The sequence below is a fragment of the Crocodylus siamensis genome, chromosome 1 (assembly GCF_052110815.1).
Source record: "Crocodylus siamensis isolate JL-2025a chromosome 1, ASM5211081v1, whole genome shotgun sequence".
In the NCBI taxonomy this organism is placed as follows: Eukaryota; Metazoa; Chordata; order Crocodylia; family Crocodylidae; genus Crocodylus; species Crocodylus siamensis.
Window position 1 is genome coordinate 2,686,092 of NC_143395.1, and position 25,084 is coordinate 2,711,175.

Here is a 25,084-nt window from a genome sequence, read left to right on the forward strand (position 1 = left end):
ATAGTGAATTCATATAAAAGTTCTTTTTTTGCAGGACAAGTGGAATTTAAGATGCCAGGGGTCAAAGCCCTGGCATCTCCCATTGCCTCCAGTGGCGCTATGATTTCACCGTGGGCCTGTGGCTCTGTGTTAGAGGTTTCATAATCAGTAGAACTGAATTTAAATTTTGATGGAGTGAAATTCTCTCTCCTGCTTTATGCAGGAGATGGAACTAGATTGTAATGGTCTCTTCTGGCATTCATGTCTATGAATCTATATTTCACTTTCCTTGCCAGCAGAGCCCCTGCCAGCCAGGGACCGAGAAGCAAGAGACAATGGAGGCACGGCCACATCCAGTTTAACAAGCAACTGTCTGGAAACTAAACAGAACAGCTCATCTGGCTTCTCACTGCTCACTCAGAGACGCTCACGTACGCAAAGGGTCTTCCCCCCTAAAAATCGGAAAGCAGAGACGAGGGGTTTTCAAGGCCGTTCTGTAACTCCAGCACAAAGTTACTATAAACGACTATAGCTGTCCTTGTATATGATGCCTCGCGTCATTCGTCATCAGCTTTATTTCTGCAGGCAGAAACAACCCCACCGCTAATGGAAATCTCTCTGTTTCTTGGCAGGTTTTGACAGAGAGCGGTTTTGGCACAATCACAACAGAAGTCCGTGAGGCTCCGGAGTTCTTCTACGCAGAAGATTACCATCAGCAATACCTGAGCAAGAACCCCAATGGCTATTGTGGGCTTGGGGGCACTGGAGTCTCCTGTCCTCTTGGGACGGGCAAATAACCAGGGCTGGCACCACTGCACAAACACCGCATTGTGTTTTCTTTAGAATAATGCAAGAAAGCAAATGTATGCATCGCCTAGTTTATGATGTACCTGCAGTGCCCCCACGTCTGTGAGCTCCTGGAGGTACAACCTTCTTTATTTTGAGAGTGCAGACTAGCTTCGATTGGACAGACACTAAAGGTTAGAATGACTTCTGAAATTGTGCCCAGTCCCATGGCTCGAAATGCAGCCGCCCAATTTGTGCCCTTTCATGTGTGATCTAGCAGCTGTTTGTTTCAGGAGAAAGGAAGATTTTTTTGGACCTTCCTAGCTAAATTATCAGAATTGGCATCAAGGTTGCACAAATTTACCTGCAAACCTTTTCGTGGCCAATGCTTATGGATGCATTTATCCTCTTGATTTGCTGAATTTCCTCGGCTTTTCCGAGCACAACCCAACACGTTGTCTCCCACAAAATATTATACGGGTTATCTTCACCATAGCAACTACAGCTTGATTTCTTTGTGGCTGGGGAATTTACAGTTTTAATAATTGTTAAATTCTCCCACCCTTACCCACTCACAACATAACATATTGCCTCTAGTGCCTATTCTTTTGGAGAAAAAAAAAAGTAAATAATAATAATAATAAGTCTATAATGTGATGGTGGGGGGATGGGTTCTCCTGGGCCAAAAAGTGCACACGTACAAAAGGAGGCAGTTTTGCTTCCAGCGCTGCAATAAATCACATCATGCCAAAAAAGCCGCGTGCTCTGTGGATCTAAATATGTGACTTGTTAGATCTGAGAGCGCATCAAATACAGTAAAAGGCTGCAGCCTACTGATGGAAAACCGCTGGTGTCTAATCTGTGCTTTTGTGTGCGACGGTGCAAGGGAGCGGGTCTTGGGTTGGCTTTTATTGTAGAGCCATTTTTCCTGTGTTCATCTGCACTACGGGAGCACCTGGCAGAGCCCGCTCAGGCTGGGGGTCCCATCGCTTTGGGTGTGGTGCAGGGACAGCTCCTGTCCCGATGAGTTCAACGCTGAAACAGAGAGGCCGAAGGGAGGGGGGGGACGTATCGTTGGCAGATCCTTCCCTGCACCGCTGCAGGCTCTGCAAACTGGGGAATGGCTGGCAAGGCAGCAGCTCTGCAGAGAAGGACACGAGGGTGACAGCGGACCATAAGCTGGATACGAGCCAGCAGTGCGAGCTTGTTGCAAAAAAAAGCCCACAGCATCCTGGGTTGTAGCAGCAGGAGCGACAAAGTGAAGACGGGGGGATTCTTCTGCTCCGTTCAGCCCGGTGGGGCTTCACCTGGAGTCCTGTGTCCAGTTTGGGCCCCACGCTTCAGGAAGGATGCGAACAGACTGGGGGGAGCCCGGCGCACAGGGACAAACACGGTCGGAGCCGGGGAGATGAGGCTCGTGAGGACAGGCTGAAAGAAGGAGGGTTACTGAAGCTGGAGAAGAGAAGACGGAGGGGGGATTGGCTTGCAGTCTTTAAATACCTGGAAGGTGATTATAGAGAGGATGGAGATGTCTGTGGCCATAGGGGACAGGACTAGGAGTGATGGTTTCAAACCACAGCAGGGGAAATTCGGATTGGAGATTAGGAGGAACTTTCTGATGCTGAGGGTGGTCGGCACTGGAACAGGCTGCCTGGAGGAGGGGTAGGATCTCCATCCCGGGACATTTTTAAGAGCAGGTTGGACAGACGCTTGGCTGGGATAGTTAGTCAGGGCTGAGCCTGCCTGGAGCAGGGGGCTGGACTAGACGACCTTGTGAGGTCTTTCCAGCCCTGCTGTCTTATGATGCAGTGATTGTGCTGGGTTTAGGGATGGGGATTTGGCATGGGCCATATCAAAAAGGAACCTGAGCACCACCGGGGCACTGAGGTCCAGTTCTGCTTCTGCCCCTCACTGGAGGCAGCAAAACTCACCTGGCATCTCCTTTTTTTTACTTTTAAGTTCTCCAGATGCCAACATTTCTGCTGCTTTCACCTCTCAGGAGAGGCGAGACCTGGGAACATGGACCCAAGCCCAGGCCTCCTGCACCTGCCTGCAAGCAAGTGCCCCTAGCACTAAGTTGGGCTTCTTCACTCGGACCCAGTAAGTCGTGAATTTTCTTCTGCACAGGGCCGTGGCCTTGTCACAAGGGGCTGGCTACTGGGCATCCTTTCCCCATAACAGTCGGGTGCTTGGGGTGCTCCATGGTCTGAAGTGGGCCTGAAGCCTCTCAGGAAGAGGCAGGAAAGAAACCCTGGCGCTCTCATCCTGGGTATTTGCTCTAGCCCCGAAGCTATTGTATAAATCGGGTAGGGAGGCTTTTCCTCCACCTGCGGTTTAATGAGTGCTTCTGGCTCCATGTTTGAAAGCAAGCTTGTAGGTGCCTACTTTGCAGGGCAGGTTCTTGGCCTCAGACAAACCCTGCAGACCTGAGTGCGGCCCGATGCTCCAGGAAGAAGCAGCATTTAAGACACACTTTGGTCCTCAGCATTGCCTACCGGCTTGCCCTGCTGTGGCTGGTTATTTTGGACCCATCCTCGGGCACCTGCGCTCCTCATGCCCCGTAGAAGGGCTGAGGAGCTGAACAGAGAAGGTCTTTTGAAGGCCCTACGGCATCTCCACACTCAGCATTGCAGCCCTGTCGCTCAGTAAAACCCGGAAGGCCTGATCCTGTTTCACCTCTTTGGTGCCTATATGGACTTAGGCACCTAAGCATGACCCTAAACCAGCCTGCTCAAGACTTCAGAAGCAGTTAAGTGGGTCCATCTTGGGCTCAAGGCTCCTCGTGCCTTGGTCTTTCAGCGGAGATGCCAGCTTGTTACACAACTGGGAGCATTAGCAGGTTTTCAAGGACTTGTATAGGGTGGACTAGCACCGTCCTTTGGCACCTGAGTCCACTGAGGCACAGACTAGGGGGAGTAGGTCAGGCAAGACCAGGCTCAGCTCCGGGCTGCCCGCTCAGCCAGTTCCAGCTTCAGAAGCGGGAGGGACTGCCGCCCTGCTTTCGACTTGGGTCCGGTGGGGAGACGGGCCTGGGTGACACGGCTGCCAGCGGGGTGGGAGCACGCTGCTCTCTCTGGAGCGGCCCCCGAGCGCTCGAGCACCCCGCACAGACCCTGCAGGCGCTATAGCAACAGGACGCGTGTGGCTAAATACGGCACCAGAAATCCTTGTGTTGCTGTCAGGGAAACCGGCGCTTTTCTCCCGTTTCCCCGAGCACGGTGTGAATGGGCAGCAAGGAGCAGGGCGGCATAAGGCTCCCCATAGGCTGCTTTTATGCCAGCGTGCCTCTTGGGGCTGGGGTGGGATTGCGCCTGGTGCCAGCAGTGCAAGAGGAGCCGGGGGCAATTTCCCCTGGGTCAGGTTGTGATTTCAGTGTGAAACCAAACTCCTCTGTGTGAGTTGGTGACCTGGGCCCTGTTGGTCCCACACGCTTCTCCTGCTGGTTGTTACACTCATGCTTTTCCCGACTGTCTCATTAGGAGTCAGGAGGGACCGGCCCCCCAGCATGGCCATCCTTCTTGGGGCTCTTACTTCTATAACAGAAGTAACAGGCCAGATCATCCCGATGGACAGATTAGCATAGCTCCTTGGAAAGCCACACGTGGGGGATGTGGCCCCCCAAGTGCTCACTGTGGAACTACCCCAGGGATGGGTTTTGGCCCTTGCAATGTGACAGCTGTCACCGGAAGTGAACGATGGAGACTGAATTAAATGCGTCACTAGGGGGACTCAGCTGGACAGAGGGGAATTAGGGATGCATCTGACTTGATACCCTGGGTCTGCCCTTGTGAACCATGTTTAGCCTGTATGTTATTAAAGGGAACATATAATCATAGAAAATTCAGGTTGGAAAGGACTTCAGGAGGTCACATGTCCAACCCCTGCTCCAAGCAGGACCATCCCCACCTACATCATCCCAGCCAAGGCTTTGTCTACCCGGGTCTTCAACACCTCCAAGGATGGAGAGTGCACCACCTCTCTGGGGAGCCTGTTCCAGTGCTTTACTACCCCCCTGGTGAGAAAATGTTTCCTTATACCCAGCCTAATTTCCCTTGCTGCAACTTGAGACCGTTGCTGCTTGTTCTGCAGCCACAGCTTTACTGAGCGCCCTTTGCAGCTCACCCTTGCAGAGGGCTCCTTTCCCCGGTGGGAAGGATCAAACGGGAGAGAAAGCCCTCTCAAGGACTGATTGCTCCCATGAGTGAATGAAATCATTCTGCGGGGAAGGCAAAGCTGGGAGCCTTAGAGAAAGCCATTCAGGAAGGAGGAAAAGCCACAACACCCAGCTCTACAGCGAGATCCGAGCCAGGGCAATGGAGCCAAACACAGCGGGACCGCTGGGGAGTTCACATCGGATATCAATTTCCCACTTGTTTCTTCACCATTATGGGCCGATCCAAATCCCGAGCATCTGGGCCGGGGCCCAGGCGTACAGCTCCGGGCCGTGTCTCTTCGGCCCTGCCCCAGCAGGCATTGCGTGCTATTGTGATGTCACCTGCAATGAACAGCATGTGTGATGTCACACGGAAGTGAGAGGCGCAGGCGTGGTTGGCTTTGGCTGGAGCATGGCCTGGGGAGACGGCCTCCCCGAGTCAGCAACAGCCTCAGCGCCTGGGACCCGAGCGAGGAGCACCGGGTTACAATGGGATTAAAATGCTGCCGCTGCTTACCCTCTGGCTTCTGACGTCCTTCGTGAGCCGTGGCCATGCAGGTAGGTGGGCTTCACCGCCTCCTGCTTTGGGAAGTGTGGAGGGTTGTGGTCCTGCCTGCCCTGTGCCCCCCTGTCCTTGTCCCCAGCACGTGGATCCAGGCACCGCTTTGCCGGCTGTCAGCTCTCCCACCTGCAGTGTTCGGTGACCTCAAGCAGAAAGGCATCCCAGCGGCTCGCGAACATCCAGCGTCGGGGATATTGCTAGTGCCAGGCCTCCTTGTACAGCAGCTGAGCAGTTTCTATAGGCCCAGCGAGACTCTGCAGACACAGCCCTGGAGGACAAGGACTTTCAGTGTCTTTCCCACTGCTGCCTGCCCCCACCACAGCGCTGTGGCCGCTCCAGTCTCCGTGCTTAGGTTCCCGGACTTGGCAGAGACGCCACTGCATACAGCAGGATCCCTCCCTTTCGGGGCCAAGCAGTCCCTTAAAGTCTCCACCAGCAGCTGAAAATCGTTCAAACTATATTAGCTTAAAACCTTAAGAGCTGCCCTATGGATCAGCCCACAGGTCCTTCTATCTAGTCCAGTGACCTGTCTCTCACCAAGGTCTAAAGTGGGAAGGGGTATTTATGCAGGGTCTGTTTAAACTGATCTGTCCCCTACGCATCTCTCCCAACAGCTTCCAATATCCGATGGCTGATTTCCACCCCCCTCCCTCTCATGTTTAATACTCACTGATGGAGGTACCCTCCCTGAATTTCTCCAATCCCCTTTTGAGCCTGTTTAAATCATTAGTCTCCACAGCATCTTGTGGCCATGAGTTCATGCCATGCTGCATATAAAAAGAGCGTCTTTGGGCTGGTTTTAAATCATTCTCAGGTATGTTCCCAAGCCCTAGTGTTGTGGGCAACGAGAAGTAGCTCCTTGCTCTTTAAGCTTGTAGATTGTCACTGAAAGCAACTGGTAAGTTGAGCTCACAGAACAACGTGCGAGGCTCCTAGGTGTACGACCAAGCCCACAGGTCATGCTTATTGCATGCAGGAGTGCATTTTGGAAACTAGAGTTTGGAAACTAGGATTTCAGAGAAGAGCTTTGGGTCATGGCACATCCGTGTTCCCAGAAACTAAGCAGGGGAATCCAAAGTAGAAATAAGGAGGAGCTATTACCACTGTCTGAAACATCATGGGAATATTTTGTCCATTTCTGGTGTTTGTGCTTTAAAAAAAAATATAATGTTGACAAAAATTTCAAAAAATTGCTGAGTCACCCTCTGGACATCCTGCCTTGCAATGGCAGACTAAATCAACCCAATCCATTGGCTCATCAAAGAAAAGATTAAGCGATTTGATCGCAGTTTAGCAGCACCTCCACAAGGAAAAACAATTCTGCACTAGAGGGCTATTTAGGGTGGCAGACAGGCACAATAGGATCTAGTGAATGGAAGTGGAAGTTATGCAAAGTAATCTCAAACTCAGGTGCAAAGAGTTTACTGAAGGGAGCTGGTGGATTCTCCATGCTTTGAAATCACAGAATCAGAGAAAACGAGGGCTGGAAGGGACCTCAGGAGGTCACATCTAGTCCAGCCCCCTGCTCGAAGCAGGGTCAGCCCCAACTACACCGTCCCAGCCTGGGCTTTGTCTAGCTGCATCTTCAAAACCCCCAAGAACAGAGTTTCCACAGCTTCTCTGCATAGGCTGTTCCAGCGCTTTACCATCCTCCCATGGTAGTGCTTGAACCAGTTGACTCTCCAAGAAGCCATATCTCAGCCATAAATCCTGGGCTGGAAACAGGAAATTAGCTGGTGGACCTCTATGGCCTGTGCAGCGCAAGAGGTCAGACTAGACTACTGCAACAGTCCCCTCTTGCCTCCACATGTATGTAGTGATGAACATTGGTGTTGAGCTCCTCGTCCCATATGCATGCCTGAAACTCCAAGTCTCTGAGCCAGTCGGCCTAATGTTGCAGGCATCATGTTCCTCTCTTTATAGTCCCCTATTTGTGCTGCATTCCCAGTTGCAATGTAGTGTAGACATACCCACACATGTTTAAATTAGCCTGCTTGGCTACCAGTAGCAACCTACTTTGGCAGCTCAAAGCTCAGCACAGCCAGTCAAAGCAAGCAGCCAGGGGAAAACACCCATGCTCAGCTCTGGCCCCCCGGGGCTAGCTTGCACCCTGTACCTGAGCTAGCAGGGGTATGTCTATTTTATGTCTGCGTGCAGTGTGGACACACTGTCAGCTCGGTGAGTCACCAGCAAGAACAAGGCGTGGGCCTGCTAGAGGTGTCAATCAGCAGTAACTTTGCTCAAGCCCCGCAAGGTACACAATATTGGTGTGACCATAGACAGGGTCTCCTGTGTGCTCAGGTCTGTCCAGTGAACTGTGCAGCTTCGTGCACAGAGCGCCTTGTGTTTTGTTTGTAGACTGTGGCCTCAGACCTGCCTTCAAGCCACCCGCCACGGCCACGATGAGAGTCATAGGGGGCCGAGGGGCCCAGGCTGGTGAGTTTCCCTGGCAAGTGAGCATCCAGAGCCACGGGAGGCATTTCTGCGGCGGGATGATCATAAGCAGCTGGTGGATCTTATCGGCAGCACACTGCTTCGAGGATGAAACGTGAGTACTGGGAGAAGTCGGCCGCCAGCCGAGCCCATGGGCTCCATGTCCAGATAACACAAGTTGGCCACGTGCTTTAGAGGCAGACAGGGAGAGAGATGATTTTATGGCACGTGGATCCTTGTCATCTCTCAGTTGCGTGCAGGGAGTGGGAAGGAATCGGGTCTCGCTCCGCAGCCAGCCTGCTCTGGCTTCCCTCCGTGGGCTGAGCTGCCTACAGCCCGTGCTGCCGTGTGTCTGGCATCCTTGTATTCCAGCTCTCCCTAGAGGACAGCAGTTATGAAGCGAGGTTTTTCTTTGTTCTGCACAGTAGCAAGCTAGAGCATACTGTACTTTCTCACCTACCATATGCCCCTTCATAAAAAAACACACCTTGTCTTGGGGGAGGCTGAATGAAGAAGAAAGGGATTTTTTTCATAGTTATGGCCACATACAGCAAGAGCAGAGCCTCATCTTCAGCTCACTTACTCTCCCTTTCTTGCTCAGGCAAAAGCAGGGATGGATCCAGAGGGGGTGCAGTGGCAGGGCAACATCCACCTTTCGGACCGGACTGCACTGTGGGAGCCCCTGGGGACTTTTAAAGTCCTCAAAGCAGATAAAAATCCCTTCCCCCTTCCCTTCCATGCTCAAATCACGTCTCCTTCCCTCCCATTCCCTTCCTCTTCTGCCTGCTGCTGCTTTCCCAGTTGTCCCAGGGGTGGGGGAAGCTTCAAAGCTGCTCCTTCCAGCTAGGCTGTATGAGGGCTGGGCTCAGCTGGGACAGTGACAGTGGCAGTGGTGAGAGTCATGGGGGTCCCCCCTCCCTGGGTCTGCTTCCAGGGGACTGGGCAGGGTTGGGGAACACCCCCCCACAACACACACACACACTGCAGCTGCTGTTGCTGTTCTCAGCTGAGCCCAGTCCCCATGCAGCTCATCTGGAGCTGGAAGGAGCAGCTTTAAAGCTTTGCCTGGACTTGGGACAGAGAGGAAAGCAGCAGCTGAAGGCAGGGGAAGAGGGGAAGGGGAGGGGAGAAGAGGGGACATGCCTTTCAACATGGAGGGGGTAGGAATGGGATTCTTACCTGCTTTGGGGACTTTTAAAAAGTTTCCAGGTGCTCCTGTGGAACAGTCTTCCCCCACAGGTGGCGGGGTGGAGGCTGCAAGTAGGGCTGCAGCCACCTCTGCAGCATGGGTGGCTGGTCCCACACCCCCTTTGCCAAATCTTGCATCTGCTTCTGAGCAAAACTGCAGGTTTAACCTTACCACAACTAAACTGTCAGCTGCTCTTGACTCCTCAGCCACAAGCTGAAACTCTAGCTGCTGCTGAAGACTGGACCCTATTGGATTTTGACAAAAGCCAAATATAGTTTTCAGGGTTGTGAAATAGGAGGAGAGAGATTGGGATTAGCTAAACTGCAGATTCTTCAGCAAGCCTCCTGAAGAAAGGGCAGCTTGATTAGTGGAACATCAAAACCATTAAAAAGGAGAGTGGGTCATTGAGTGAAAAGCAATTAACAGAAATGAAGTAAGGCATAATGAACCATAGCTTCAATTGATTCCTTCAGCAGTTCCTAAATAGAAATGCCACTGCTGCTATTCTGGGCAGCAAATCAGTTTCCCCACTTAAGATACACACCTCAGTTTTGGAAAGCTATTTTTGGGGGGAAAGGTACATGGGGTGTGCAAATAAATACGGTAATAAGGTGGTACCAATTGCGTTCTGTCAAAACTGAGTGGGGTTGCAGTGCGCGTACCCAGCCAGTGGCATTTCAGGGGTCAGGTATGTCCTACATGGGATCCAACTCCTGTCATACTTCAGCCCCACCCACATCAAGTCCTGTCAGTACTTCTGCTTGTGTAATAACCATTCACATTAAGCCTTGTCCTTGTAAACCCCTTCTACCCATGGATCTCAGACCATTTTGTAAGTTGTGTATATAGCAATGATAATAACTAATACCTTGGTGCCTAAAAACACCAGCCACAGACTAGGCCCCCACTGTGCTATGGGCTGTACAAACAGACGACAAAGACATGACCCCAGCTCCAAAAGAGCTTCCAATCTAGATTTAAAACATGAGACAACAGGTGGATGGAGAAGCCCAAGGAGACTTAATTGATCAGCATGACAAATGGGGAGCTCAGCCCCTGACCAGTATCCAGGCTTCTGTAGGTATTACAGAAAGGAGAGGTTTAAAAGAGGATTGGAAGCAAAACGGTCAAGTGGATGGTTAAGGTGAAACTCCTTCCAAGCATGAGATGCTTGCTTGGAAATCAGAGGAGTAGATGGTGGTGGCTGGCACTGTGGCCTCTCCACAGCGAATGGGAGGGGATGGGTAGAGTAGGGACTGTCATCCTACATAGGACATCAGTGACAGGGTTGGGCCCAAAAACTACTGAGACTGTAGACAGATGTCTCATTTGACCCGGGATTGACTGTCTTGTGATTTGACCCAGATCAAGCCAGGGATGGCACAGCCAATGTGTGCACATCGCCTTCCCAAACTCCTTTGCCAGTAGGTGGCCAGCAAAGGCACACAGCCAGCCCAGTTTACACCCAGAATGAAGCACAGATACTGTACAGACGTACAACAGCGCGTCCCAGGCAAAGGTGCTGCTACATTTGCTGCCGCATTCCTTAGAGGGACCTGAAGTGGAATAATGGATGTGTACGTCTGTATGATGCCAGGAGTAAAGGCTTTCTCCAGGGACAAAGACAACATTTGTTAGCACCCTGACTCCCAGCCACCTACCTTTACTATGACCTAGGTTGCCATCCTATGGCCCATCCCGCTTCCGCAGGAGGCATTGATGTGTTGAGCTGGGCACAACCTTTGCAACAGCGTTAGGTCCTTTTCAAGGATCTTTGCACTTGGCTGAGGAAGCAACAGCTGCCCTGCTCTTCTCCTTTTCATTGCAAAACAGGGCATGTGATTACTCAACAGCTGTGATTTCATAGACATTACGGCTGGACGGGATCTCACAAGATCATCAGGTCCAGCCCTCTGCCCCAGGGGCAGGAAGTCTGCTGGGGTCAAATGATCCCAGCAAGATAAGCGATCAGTGACATTTGAACACTTGAAGTGTGGCAAGTATGGCAACCCAGATTGGGGCCCCTAGCAGTCACTTCTGGGCAGAAAGTCAGCAACAACCCCTGCCCCGAAGGGCTCATGGTCAAGTGAATGAGACAGACAAAGGGAGGGAGATGAAATGGAGGCACAGAAAAAGGGTGCTCTGGGCTCAGGGTCCTGGAGAGACTACAATTCACATCCTTGTTCTGCCACAACCTCTTATGAGACCTTTACTTTGCACCTCATTCTGCCCTGTTGGGGTCAGAGAAAGCAGCATCAAGCCATTAGTGTCCCCTGGCCTCAGCTCCCACTCTGTAAAATGGAGCTGGAAGACCTGTCCTGCCTCATAAGAGCAGCATGTGATAGGTAGGGCAGGTTGGCACCTTGGAGACTAACTGGTTCGGAGAGGCAAGGGCTTTCATAGGCAGTAACTTACTTCAGGAGATGCTGTCGATAGGCTCCTACCAAGGGTCCTGTGAGGATGAATACAGTTGAGAATGGGAAGGGGCTCTGATGCTGTGGCAATCGGGGTCCTATAAGTACACAAGACATGTATCCAAGGGACCAAGCCAGACATAGACCCCTGTCCCCTGGAAATGTCTCCTCTGTAAAACAGTGTCTGCCCAGGTCCCCTTTTGAAGGTGGGTTTGCAACAGAACCATGCAAAGATCTGCATAGGCACGTGGTTTCTGTGTTTAAACCCCACTAGTGGAAATGTTATTAAACAACTGCCATCTCCTAAAATGTTGCAGAGAAAATTGCCCCACGTGAAAACACCAGCATTGTACACAAATGCCCCATGAATCGTCTCATTGCCCTTGATCTGGCTGCTCTCAGAGCGAGGCACGGCTCAGCATGAGGGCGAACCTTTTCATGGTGCTACCTACCCTCATGTTGAGGTTGCTTTCGGTGCCCTCTGGGACCGGGACGTCCTGTTCAGAACAACCATCCCTATCTCTGTAGGATAACACGTCTCCCCAGACCATCCTCCAGCTCTCTTTTTTATCAATAAGTCCACCAGATCTCACCGTGGCGATTGGGGTGGTCAACTTGAAAAGCCACCAAAGAGAGATGAAAAAGCTGGACAAGCTGATTGTTCATGAAGACTTCGACAAGCTGACTCTAGACAACGACATCGCCTTGCTCCTGCTTGACTCCCCCATCCGGCTCAACGAACATAAAGTCCCTGTCTGCTTGCCCCTGATGCATGATCTCCTCACGTGGAAGAACTGCTGGGTGGCTGGATGGGGAACCACAGCTGCAGGTACCATGCCATGGGGAGAGGGTCATCTGGCTGAGATGTTTTTATCAGCGTTCAATAGAGATGTTTCAGTCCCAGCGATGCTTGGGCAGAGAACCAGAAGCCCACACCAGCCAGCTCCTCCATGCAATGGGCAGGCTGATGAAGACCTGGGAGGCTATCACCCTCCTTCAGGGGCTTAAGGTGCCTCCTGGCATCATTCTCCTCTGGACAAGGCCCAAATGAACTGCAATTGGTGTGTACCCAGAAGGGGCTGTGATGGTAGATGGTACCGAGGAGATATAACAAGCTCCCTTGCATCTCCTTACATCAGGACTCTTCTCCGTCCTTGATGTGTAGGGGCTTGTCCTATCTTCTGTTCTCTGAGCTCCCCTTTTGTGAGGTGGCAGGCTTGCTTTTCCATTCAGTCTCCCTGGTATTGCTAAAAAAGGCATTATCCCCTGTTTTACTCTGCTGCCCCTGTCCAAGCCATGGCTAAGATGCAAAGGCAGACGGTGGCTGCACAGGAGTGGGTCAATGCTGGGCACAGGGTGGGGTATTTTTCTGAGAACCAGCTCCTCCAGGAAAGGGTGGCATTTGCCTGTGGGCTCCTCAGCCGCTGGCTCTGAATGCACGTGGCCTTCCTCACGAGCTGACAATGCTCTCTCAGCCCGTTTCATGGGCTGCAGCTCTTTATTAGGTCAACTTGCTAAACCTCCAGGGAAGGCAGGGGCAGGGTTTTCCCTCCCTGTGCTCAGCATATCCATCTCTGGAGGGGTGTATCCGCACCATCTCCCCAGCACTCCCAGGCAAAAATGCTCTTGAGCACATGGCATTTCCCCCCCGCCGTGCACCAAACCCAGGAGCGAAGCTGTTCGGAGACTGAGATCTTGGGGATGGAGGTGTGGGCTGCTCCCATCACCTCAGGCCTGATTTTGGCTTGTGGGAATAGTGGGGAGTATGGCACGTCTCTGCTGAGGACATGCCCCAAGCGGCGTATAGGGGTGAATATGAGAATAGGTGAGAGTATGGGTGAATGGGGTGAGTATGGGACGTCTTTGCTGAGGACCTGCCCCAAGCAGCGTATGGGGTGAATATGGGAATAGGTGTCAGTATGAGTGAATAGGGGTGAGTATGGGACGTCTTTGCTGTGAACATGTCCCAAGACAGTGGAGTTCTTCTGGTGTAAATGAGGTCTGGTATGCTTATAGGCAGTAAGGGGTTTCTTACTCCAAGCCCGGGGATGAGGAGGGAGTTTCGGAGAGTAACAGCATTGGTGCTCCCAGAGCAACACATGGGGACTAAAAGGCTGAGCTGCCCAGGAGAGACCTGCGGTGCTCCATGTAGCATCCCCGAGCAAGACCCAACTGCCGGGGGCCTGCCAGGGCACACAGCACTCGGGGTGCACGGTGGGTCTCAGCAGTGCTGTCCCCAGGGAAAGACGATATCACATTGGAGAGACCCCCTCATCTCTCTGCTGAAGCTCTTCTGGGAGCTATTGTGGGACAGCCCAGAGTCAGGAGGGCATAGGGGTGGCCTAAAATCCCCTTTCCCTTTATGGTTTAGGGTTGTAAGATCTGCCTTGGAGGAAGCCTGGTAACGGCTGAGCGACTCCAAGGACTTCTGGCACCTCAATGGACAAGGGAGGGATATGTATTTCCCCAACTCAGGAGCTGCGGGGGCCAGATCCCCCCTCTTCCCACCAAAAGTGAAGCCCTCAGAGAGCCTGCATTGGTGTCATAGCCCCAGCACTGCAGGAGGGGCCTGGCGTGGGGCTCCTCCATATTTTCCCACCACTTCTACTTCTTCTCCACCCCGCAAAGTGCCTAGATTTGGCTCAGCCATGGTAAAGGTTCATTGTAGGCCAGAAGGACTTTGCTGGGGAGCCATGAAGCTGTTTTACCCCGAGGTGCAAATCCTCTAGGGGTTTCTCCTGGGCTGGCTGCCTTTACACCCCTCTGTGCTTGGAAAGCTGGACTGTGTTGCGACAATGTGCAGCATGATGTCCTGCTGTGACCTGACCCTGCTCTCTCTGGCAGGGGACAAGATGAAAACCACCACTATGCTCCAGAAAGTGGAGATGCAGCTGATCAGCAAGAAGCAGTGCTCCCAGTGGATCTCGCAGCTGAGCGACAACATGCTGTGCGCCGGCTACGAGGAAGGAGGGAAAGACGCCTGCCAGGTATAGTCAGCGTGCTCCTGTCTCGGCGTGCTGCTGGCATGGGTTGGGAGAGCTCAAAAATGGAAGCTTATTTGCTTTGGTAATGAACATTGATCCTCCCCAGCTTCCTGGGGTTGCTAATGCTTTGCTGCATGTGTCCAGGCTGTGAAACTCTTAAGAAGGGCAGCCAGGGAGCTGTCTGGAAAGCATATTGATGAGGACAGCAGAGGTGCAGGGCTCACAGGCGGGTAGCAGGGGCTGGCAGAAACATTGTGCTCACTTTGGAGCATGGCGCCTGGCCTCACTGTTAAGCACCCTCCATTGTCTTGCCCCTGGATAGGCAGTAGTAGAGCTGTTTTCACCCTGCTAGGGAAGCAGGTGAGGTCATTGGATGGCTTTAGCAGTGCTTGCAGACAATGAAAAGGAGGAAAAATGAGCCAAGTCTGGATTCTTCCCTCCCCAAAAATTCACAGGAGGCCGTCTTGATGGCCAGCCTTGAACCCAGGTGCCTGCCAAACATTGTTCTTCTCTTCCAGCTGCTTACAGGCTGGTGTAACCATGAACATGGTGATCTCAGTCCAGAGGACGTGGCCGCCTTGTATTATGGTACAGCTTGACTTACGTTTCACTGGCAACAAATAAAAGCTGCCTTATCAATGTCTGATGAGGCCAGGAAGCATCACCTCCTTTGTGATCCACTGAAGTCCTCTTCCTCAGGCAGGGTTAAACCATAGCAAAGAGAAACAGCTTTACACACCCATCCTTGGAACAGAGGGAGAATTTCAGTCTCTGAAAGCCATTCATCTGGCCACTTTCACCTGCGTTCAATTCAGTCAAAAATTTTAAAAAGAAAACTGCCAGGGGGTAACATTAATATGATTAAATAATGTGCTTCTCTATTCCGGCCTTAAGTTCTGTGCTTGATTGATGCTGTTGCAACAGCCAGACCCCTCTGTACCAGCAAAATGAATCTCATGTATCCAAAAAAAGATGACTAGGGCTTTATTTTGATCTATAATACACTGGAGCATCTGGAGAAGGGATCAAGTAATGTAGGGCCAGACAAACAGGGCATGTGTATACAAGACAGAGTTCTCCAGGCCTGGCCTCAGAGGTCAGGTGTCCAGCTCATGAATATGAAGCCTCAGCTATTGCCCACCATTAGTGGAGAGTTGCCAGATTTGGAGCAGAAAATGCGTTATAATCTGAAATGATGAAAAACCCTGGAGTAGGGACAAGAGCCAGTGCAGGAGCATTCAGACCATGCTATTCCCTCTCTAATTTGCTGTGGAAATGTTTCTGTACCAGCAGTGTTCGGTTAGAGAACCAGCAGATACTCACGACAGCTGCCTCGTCCATCCAACAGGCAGGCTGAGGAGCTGGGATCCTGGGCACCCTGGCCTTGAAAGGCATGTCTACACTCAGGCAGCAGAGGAAATAAGCTCTGCCTGCCTGATCCCTCTCCACATTTCCACACGTCAACCCCAGAAATGAGGCAGGGAGAATACCTGGAGCAGGCCCTTAACCGCTGCTCTTGGTCATTCTGGAAAACCATGTTTTGAGTCAATCACCTCCTGTTCAGGCATGGGGGTGAGTGAGCAGGGCTTATTTCTTTGGTGCCATGACTGGGCACTCAGCCGTGGCAGCCTAGATATGACCTAAGTGCGTGATTTCTCAGGCTCTTTCTGCTCCCAGAGCTTCCAGCCTATCTTATCTTGCAGATTGTCTCCGAGTCAGGGCGCTCAATTCCCTTTCACAGAGGATTTGCAAATCTCCTAAATCAGATTGAAACCAGGTTTTGAAATCTCATTGGATTCAAATTCTCAAAATCTCTCCCCCCCACCCTACCCCCAAAGTGGACTGGCCTTTTTCTGCCCAGCCCTGCTAAGTACCTTTGGGAGGGACATGCACCCACATGAATTAGCTCAACCTGTCTATGGACTTTGCAAACAGTCCCTTGAAATGTGTGCTGAGCCCCCCATGAACGGGCCCGGATGAATGCTGAGCAGGGAGGGGAGAGAAGGAAGTGTTTTGTGAAGGCTTCTTCTCGCTGTTGTTGAAGGGTTAGGTCCAAATTGAGCTCTGCCTTTTGGTACATAAGTCCTTTAGATCCTACCTCACTCAGGGAAGCATGTCCTGCCCCCCAAAATGTGATGGGAGGGGAAAGGACCATTCCACTTTTTAGCCTCATTACCTGACAGCTAGGGCACCTGCCTAGATCGTGGGAGACCCAGTTTCTACACTCCTTTAGGCAAAGGAGATTTGAACCCATATCTCCCACTTCTCAGCAGAGTGCTTTGACTCCAAGGCCAGGGGCTTAGCAGGGCCAGGAGTAACCTCCATCCTCCAGTTGGTGCTGGCCCTTTGGGCAACCAAGAAGGGAAGATACGGGGCCAGAAACAGAGCAAGCCAGAAGGAGCCTGGTCATGTGACTCTTTGAGGAGAGCTTTGCCCTGGCACGGCTCTGGCGTCTACCCCCACTGCTGCCTATCTCTTTTCTCTACTCAGTGCAAGAGACGGACTACCCCGGGGGGCAGGAGCAAAGGCAGAAGCCAGAGGACCCTCCCTTTCATGGCAGTGCCCATCCCAGTGAGTCCACCACCGGGCCCCTCTATGGAGTGGGGTCTGTATCTGTGTAAATGCTGCTTTCCCACTTGAAGGGGCACTGGATTTGAGTCTTCATGCCTTGAACCCTGGGTGCTCTCCAGTACACTGTGAGAGAGCAGGAGCAGGAGGAATTCTCTCTTCATACGTTTAGGGATGAACTGGAACTAAAACTCCAGACCTGGGGAATAGTCAAGAGTTATGCACTGCATGTCTAGTAGATGTGTCTGCAGGACTACCTTCCTCCATGTTGCTGCCGCCTGCTGCTTTATCGCAGGTGTGTGCCCGTAGGGCTCTCCACCTTGTGCTACAGCCCACTGGTACTTCAGCATCTCCGACTGATCTTTCTCTAGCAACCCTTGCTGCTGATATGGCTGTAGTAATAGGGGCCACTGGGCATGGTTGATTAAATAGCTTCACCCTTTCTGACCATCCAGAGGTTGCACTAGGGAACGCCTAGGTGAATCATGACACATTTGCTTTGTGCGGTACATCCCAGAAGGATGTCATATGCGCTGGACACACCAATAAGCCCTCTTGAGAGAGCAAGCTTATGGCCACATCCCTCTTGTGCACAATATGGGTGGCTACATTGCACCTGTCCAGGGTGGCATGGTCATGCTGGGTTTCAGTGTGTCGCTCTCTAGAGCAGGGGTGCCCAACCTGTGACACACATGGCCAGGGCAGTCTGGGTGTGTGGCATACAGCAGATGGTGGAGGGGGCAGGCAGCAGAAGGGTATATTGTGGAGGGAGCTGAAAGCGGAGCAGCAGATTGGGGAGGGAAGTTTAGGTTAGAAATAGGGAAGTTGAGGCTAGAAAGATTAGTAAGAACTAGGAGGGTAGTAAAGCACTGGAACAGATGACCCAGAGAGGTGGTGCAGTCTCCATCCTTGGGGATTTTGAAGACCTGGCGAGACAAAGCCTTGGCTGGGATGATGTAGGTGGGGCTGGCCCTGCTTTGAGCAGGGGGTTGGACTAGATGGGACCTCCTGAGGTCCCTTCCAATCCCAATTTTCTATGAAGTCAGGGAGAAGAAAGCTGAGCAGCAGATTGGACAGGGAAAGGGGATCAGAGAGGGTCTTGGGGAGGGTCTGGAGCTTAATTTGTGGCACCCCTGGCAAAAAGGTTGGCCCTTACTGCTCTGGAGCAATCGATGAGGGGGCAGACAGGCATAGATGTGACCATAACACCTGCAAGGGGCCATGCCTGATAAAGGGTGGAAGCATTATACCACTGCAGAAACATGACTGCTCTGTGAGCTATTGATGGGGTTTCTATAATATCCCAGGGAGATTCAATAGCATAGCTCTCACAAATTTTTACTTAAAAAAAAAATCAATTCAATTAAAACAATCTATCGCATACCCGTTTCCTAAGGGTTCTTCAGAGAAATATACAGAAAGGCTCTGAATTAATGCTAATAGGATCCGCCATTGACTGATTGTTCTATTTAGACATAAACATTAGCATTAATGGATGACTGAAGCACACATACACTAAAGAGCAGGCACTAGAAATTATCTGTGCAGTTCACGTGTGCTGCTTTTCTCCGGTGACCCTGCGAATCACAATTTAGGTCTAATTCCTTGTTTTCTTAGGCATCTTTTGTTAGATTCTGAAGCAAAAGTAACTTGAGCAATAATTGAAGTGTAAGGGCTTTAGCTCACAAAGAAAATGCCTCTTAATTGCCTTGCTTAGCTCATCAGGATTCGGGAAATAGCCCCGTTCCATTTCAAAAGGTTTGTAGGAAAGGGAAGATTTGCATTATCCAGAGGCTTGGAGATCACCAGTTCGAGCACGGTTCAGGTTAGTGGTGTAGGACAGCTGGTTGTGCACTGGCATTCAGGTGGGTGGTGTTTGAACCCTTGTGTTTCTGCAACAGGGATGATGCGCCCTTTCTTTCACCTTTAATGTGACTTGTTGATGCATGTAGTAAGGTCTTGGAGCAGGGCTGTGGCTATGATGTCTGGTGTGCGGCGAGTCTCTACTTGCTGCTCACTGCAATCACGTTGACACTTACCCCACTGGGAAGTGGTAGGTCTGAGTCCTTTTCCCCATGACTAGGCCACGCTGAGGATAAGCGCAGCCTAGTCAATGAGGTGAGCAGTACTCAGCTATGGGCAGAAGCCAAGCCCCAAACAGCTTGGGGAGATCAAGTAGAGGGTTTGTGGATTTTCCTGCTTCGTTTGTATGCACTCATGTGTCGCGTCTCGTGCAAGAGGCAAAAGCCATCCACATCTTTCATGGGTGCTCAAGCAGTGCCAGGCCCCAGGAGCTCAATCTGTTTAATCCATTGAAGTCAAAGTTGCAGGGCGACTTGGTCCCACCATGTGCTTTCCTACAGAGGGAACAGAAATGGGGTGCTAAAGGCATCTCCTGTCTATCATATAAATATATAAACCTGGCTGGAAGTGGAAGCTGGACGAGGTCAGACTAGAAATAAGGCAGCGAGGGGCATGAAACACGGGAACAACTCCCCAAAGGTCATGGTGGATTCTCCATCACTAGAAATGTTTAATTTAGGCCTGGGTGGGCTTTTGCTCCTAAAAGTTTTGTTCTTTTAGGGGAGTGCTTTAGGAGGACTCTGCTTTGCAGGATGAGCTCTCTGGGGGCCCCTTCTAGCCTGACATGTTCCCCTTTTATCGTGACAGATCCCGAAGATGGGGGCTTCTTCCTTCTTCCAGGTATCTGAATGTCCCTCATCACTGTCAAATCTGAGCCTCATACTAATGGATTATATCCCCAGGGCTCCCCAGGGGGTTAGGATAACACTGTTAGTCCCATTTTACAGATGGGGAAACAGAGGCACTAGGTCAATGAAGTGACTTGCCCAAGATCTCAAAGGGACCCTGGAGTAGAGTCCAGAACTGAATCCCCCTACCATGTTCCCTGAGCCCTGGGGCAAGGACTACATTTGTCCTTCCCACCCACACGTTGGAAAAGACCATTAATGTTTATGCTTGAATTTTCCATCCTTGCAGCTTTCTCTAACAATTGTGGGTTCAGAGACAACAGAAATAAAACCGTCCTCTCTGTGTGTTGAAGCCTGTATTCCCTGCAGTCTGAACCGGGCTAATGGCAAATGCCATTATTTTAAATGCTGATCCTCTTCAATTTATAGCCCTCATACCAATGAGGACGGGAAACCAGCAGTGACTTGCAAGAGCTGTGCCTTCCCCTAATGAATGTCTGATGATATGTTGGGCTGTTCTCCCTCCCTCTTAGCGGCCCCCACCTACAAAGATGCAAATGGCTGAACGTGTGCGTGTGTGTGTTTCCTGATCAATGACAATGTCGGGGGCACGAATGAAAATCAGATGAGAAGTGACAAAGGCCATCGGCCGAAGCCTACTGAAGTCAATAGAAAGGCTCCCAGCATTCATGGTAGACTCGGGAGGTGCTGAAGGAAGATGAATGGTTGGGTGAATTTAAGAAACAGAAACAAGGTTATTTGTCCACAGGATTATTTACTAGCAAATATACCCTCCTCCTCTCTTCTCCCCATGGGAGGATTAACAAGCACTCTTGGAGTGCATGAATTAAGCATGAGGCCTGATTTACTGTGGTTGATTATACTCATTCCTAAGGGTAGGGGCGAAGAATCAAAGCCAGCTGAACAGGAAACCGGGGCTCTGGGTGGGAACAGCTGATGCCGGCTAACTCTTCTTGTGCTCACAATTACACTGTGGCCAGTGGAAGTTAAACTGGGGTAGCTTTGCCCTTAAGGAAACAGGGCTAAAAGGCCTTGCTTTAGCTTTTGCTTACTGCACAGTAAGGATGTACAATGCCAACACATGCAGTCACCATGGGTCAGCTGTTCCACAGTAAGTCCCCAGCCCCGTGCATTTGCTTTAATTTGGTTGTGCGGCCATGCTGTACGCTGAACGACAAGCGGCTGATGCAGGGCACTATTTTTAAGTAATGCTGTGCCCGAGAACTGGGTTCTTTGACTAATTAGCAGTACCAGATGTCCGACATCTATTGCTGACCAGAGCTATTCCAACAGCAAAGATACAGGAGGCTGGAAGTTGAAACATCCCACACCTTAGCATTTTGTAGTTTTGGGGAGTGTTTTGCCTAAAGGGGTCTGTGCCCTTTTCATCTCCTCTCCTTCATGGGAATGGAGCACTTTGACTCAGATTTGTAAAGGGATTCAGATGCCTGAAGAGGCAGATAGGACCTAAAGGGTGATTTTCAGAAGTGGGTGGGCACCTAACTCCCATTACCATATGTTCTTGATTACAACACGTCTCCAAGAAAACATGCGCCGGTTTTTTGGAAGGCAGAATATAGCAAAACAGATTTTTCCAGAGTCTCCACTGACGGTGTGACGTAGCACAAGTCCTCCTGGAAACAGAGAGTCGAGGAAGTGTGGCATCCCGCAGCTGCTCCTGGGATGTCATGCTTCTGGACACTTCATGTTTCCAGGAGGACTTGCTGTATATCACACAAGGCTGGGCCCCGGACCTTTTCAAGGGCAGTAGAAAGGCCATTACTTCTTTTCTTTATAAATGCTGGTTCCACATCACAAGCTTCATCTTAGATACCGCCGGCAGCTCACTTGTTGCCAGCTGTATGTAAGAAAACAGGGTAACTTCCAAGGCTCCCCAATTCCACGCCAACAAGGACTGGAGACAGGGGTTGGTAGTCTTAATCCATCCCAGACTGATGCCTGTCCAGCCTCTGCTTGAAAACCTCTAGTGAAGGAGGTTACCCTGACCCATCTCTTTATGCAAATCATAGCACGTCTTTGCTCAGTTTCCCCAGGTGTAAAACGGGGCTCATAAGTAACCCCCCGCAGACTTTGCTTCTCATACTGCAGTAAGGGGCACAAAACACAGTCCTATTACTGTAGGAAGGAAACAGCTTCGCGAGCAAAAGTCCCATTGATCTCCGTTAGTGCAGGCTGTAGGAAGAGATTCATTGACAGGGATCCTGTATCCCCGGATAGTAATCCTGTGCAAATCAAAGGTCATCGCCAGGAGAGCATGAATAGGATCCCTGCAATTATAAGGTCAATGTGGGAGCAGAGCTTATCTTTTTGACCTGTATTTCTATAGTGTCCAGAACAATAAGCCAGGCCCGAAGATCCAAGCTGCTTCAATGGGAATAATTAATACTAGTGATGAGTCTATGCAGCCTTCTCTCCGTCTTCAATTTGATTTGCTCCCTGCATACGCTGGGGGAAAACTAGAAAAAACACAAACACCATATGGGCCCCAACTCTGCATCCATTGAAGCCAATGGGAGTTCTGCCATAGACTTCAATAGGAGCAGGATCAGACACTGTAACGAGCCCCATTTCCTTGCTCATTAGTTAATCCGAGCAAGCAGCTTTGGGAAGCTGCGTGCGCGGAGGAGGCAGCGTGTACCGCCGTCAGAGCTGCTTTTCAAACGGGGATGAAAGGGAGAGTGAACATTTCCCAGGGAAGCCGGCTCTGCCTTGGGGAATGTGTTGATCCTGAATTTCTGACATGCCACATAAATTACCGGAGACAAGAAAGTAAAATGGCGGGGCCCAGTGCAAGATTGAGCTCTGTATTATTTAGAGCAGAGACTTTAAAGCACTTAACGCTGGAAAGGAGTCACATGACATTTACAAGAGAGACACCGTGTCTTGCCGGGTGCTTTTTGATCAGCGCTATACATTGGTCCTTTCTCTCTCCAACTGGTGCTTGGCTGCATTTGTACTTACACATCATACAGGAAACCAAACAAATCCTCCACTTCCATGCCACGGTGGCAAACGAAAGCACTTGCCTTTTCAGCGTGGCAATAACGTTCATCGGAGGCTGGTGTGCGTCATCTGGGCCAAGGTCTCCTTTGTAAACGGGAGCTTGTTGTCAGTCCATTTAGCCTGGTTGAGGAGAGGTTTTATTGGATTGATTGTTCATGGTTTCGTACTGAAATATTGCAATGCCATCACCCCTCCGCCCGCACGAACCACGACTGGAAACTAACTGTGTTAACAGAAGAGGCCAAGGACTGCATGGTCACAGGCACGGAGCCCTCCCACTCTTGGATGATGGTTTACACGGGCTCAAGGTTAAGGCATGTTGCTGGGGTTGGATGGGGGACAGAAAAGCAGCATTGTTGCTGCTGGCATGGCCTCACATTGAATTGGCGTCTTCCATGTCTGGCTGTTTCTCGGGCATCTCATAGAAAAACCGTGAGGCACTCTTACACGCCATGGCATGTAATCATGAATTTACCAAGCTTTAAAAATGTTAACCTGGGTTGTTTTGGTGCATCGTATTTGTGTTTTCACACCACGGTCTTTCAGACAAATTAAGTCCCGTGTGTAATTCCTCGCAGCAGGCGGCGCCAAATGCCAGTCTACCCCCCTTAATGTCTTTCCTAATGAATTACAGCAGGAGGCAGATGTTTGCCCGTAAAATAGCCTCCACGGTGCCCTCCAATGTCCAAATTGCCCCTGAGCATGAGGCAAGTTTCGTTTGCCCGTGCAGATGCGTAGTGGATATACGGCCCGGCTCTGATTGCTACAGAACATGCTGTGCCATCTCCCATTGCCCTGCTTTCTTAAATCCTAGGGTGACAGCGGAGGACCACTGGTTTGCACCTATGGGAACATCAGGAGGTGGTTTGCAGTCGGCATAGTCAGCTGGGGGCAGAACTGTGCCGAAAGACACAGTCCGGGCATGTACACCATCATCATCAACTACCTCATCTGGATACAGAGAAAGACAGCCTTGGAAGGGAAGCCGTTCATCCCCGAAGCAAAGGGCAACACCACGGCTCCCAAGACACTCCTTTCGGGGGCCAGGAAGTGCCCAGCGCCTCCTAAATCTCCTCTCCTCTTCTTTATCTATTTCGTATCGACTATTTTGCTAATAAACATTTTCAAATCCTAATAAAAATCCATGTTATGATCTCATACAAAAAACTAGAGCTCTCGGTTCCAAAATGATACCTTTTATTAGACCAACTGGGAAATGGCAAGAAAATTGTCCTGATGTTATGATGTTATGATCTCAACCCTTTCTCCCCAATAGCCTCTTTGGCAGGATTATCCAGATGAGTTCCTTCGCAGCATGGTGGGTTTAGATGCCAAGATGGTTGCAGCCCAGATAATTCAGAGAAGGAGGAGATGGCCCGGGCAGAGACGAGACACCACAAGCACGGAGATGTGCAAAAAATATCCTGAGAACAATATAGCAGCCCTTTCAAATGTCAGCACGTCTCAAACATTTGCCTCAGGGCTAATGCACGTATTGTCTAGCCTACGAGCAAAGGTAACAGCAGGGCAGTTGTTAGAAAAATATTGACTTTCCCTGGCTGCCCTTCTGGGTGCTGAGTATTGAGAATCTGGTCTGAATGGACTAGACAGTGAGCAGCTCCCCCCCGAATATCAAATGGTGATTGAATGTTTACAGGATGCTTTTAAGGGGCTTATTTGAGTCACAACTGGAGAGGAACCTGATGGATTCCCCGGCCCTACAGACCCTGGGAAGAGAAGCAGCCAGCGAAAGGTTGAAAGGATGTTGGCATCTCATCACTTCCAGCCTGCTACCACGTGGTCTCTGCTTGCTCACAGATCTTGTCTTCCAGCGCCGGCCCTGGATGACTGCCTAAGCCCGGTTCCCTGGCCCTGCCTGTATTCCTGTCTCAGCCCCTACTGGGGTCCCTAGCTCTGCGCCCTCGCAGTATTTGGGATTTGCAGGTGTCTGAATGTGGCCTCTCTCCTGGTTTCATAGATTTCATAGACATTAGGGCTGGAAGGGACCTCGGAAGATCATCGAGTCCAGCCCCCCGCCCAAAGAAGTCAGCTGGGCTTATACAATCCCAAAATTTTCTGCCTCCAGCTCCTAACTCTGACTTGTCTTCTGGTTCTTGCTTCTGGGCCTGGCCTTTGAACTCTAGCTCTGGCGGCCTCTCGGTTACAACCCCTCCACCGTGGCTGGGTCAGACTGCCCGTGCTCTGGTCATCACAGTGCTGTAGAGAAACAGAAGAGAGCTAGGGAGATTTTTTTGTGATT

The 25,084-nt window shown here is 50.9% G+C and overlaps 2 protein-coding genes across 5 annotated transcripts in view; both read left to right on the forward strand.

Moving 5' to 3' along the window:
• Positions 1–1,612, forward strand: part of MSRA (methionine sulfoxide reductase A) — a 471,175-nt gene extending 469,563 nt beyond the window's left edge. For all 4 annotated transcript variants that reach the window (XM_090026744.1, XM_090026687.1, XM_090026838.1 and 1 more), the window contains one exon: positions 612–1,612. In XM_090026744.1, the coding sequence (XP_089882870.1) occupies positions 612–776 (165 nt within the window). In that variant the 3' untranslated portion in view covers positions 777–1,612. The remainder of the gene's footprint in view (positions 1–611) is intronic.
• Positions 1,613–2,602: 990 nt separating this feature from the next.
• Positions 2,603–23,960, forward strand: LOC149872479 (serine protease 55-like). Its single transcript, XM_090031337.1, has 5 exons — positions 2,603–2,865; positions 7,839–8,028; positions 12,095–12,345; positions 14,361–14,503; positions 23,639–23,960. Exons 1-5 carry the CDS (start codon positions 2,733–2,735, stop codon positions 23,957–23,959), a joined length of 1,038 nt encoding a protein of 345 aa, XP_089887463.1. The 5' UTR covers positions 2,603–2,732; the 3' UTR covers position 23,960.
• The last annotated feature ends 1,124 nt before the right edge of the window (positions 23,961–25,084 follow it).

What these genes read in the sequence shown, in the direction of transcription:
- LOC149872479 (XM_090031337.1), top strand. Translation starts at nt 2,733, where the DNA reads ATGCCAACATTTCTGCTGCTTTCACCTCTCAGGAGAGGCGAGACCTGG. An exon ending in ATGGGGAACCACAGCTGCAG is followed by an intron (nt 12,346 to 14,360) that starts GTACCATGCCAT and finishes TCTCTCTGGCAG; the next exon opens with GGGACAAGATGAAAACCACC. An exon ending in GAGGGAAAGACGCCTGCCAG is followed by an intron (nt 14,504 to 23,638) that starts GTATAGTCAGCG and finishes CTTAAATCCTAG; the next exon opens with GGTGACAGCGGAGGACCACT.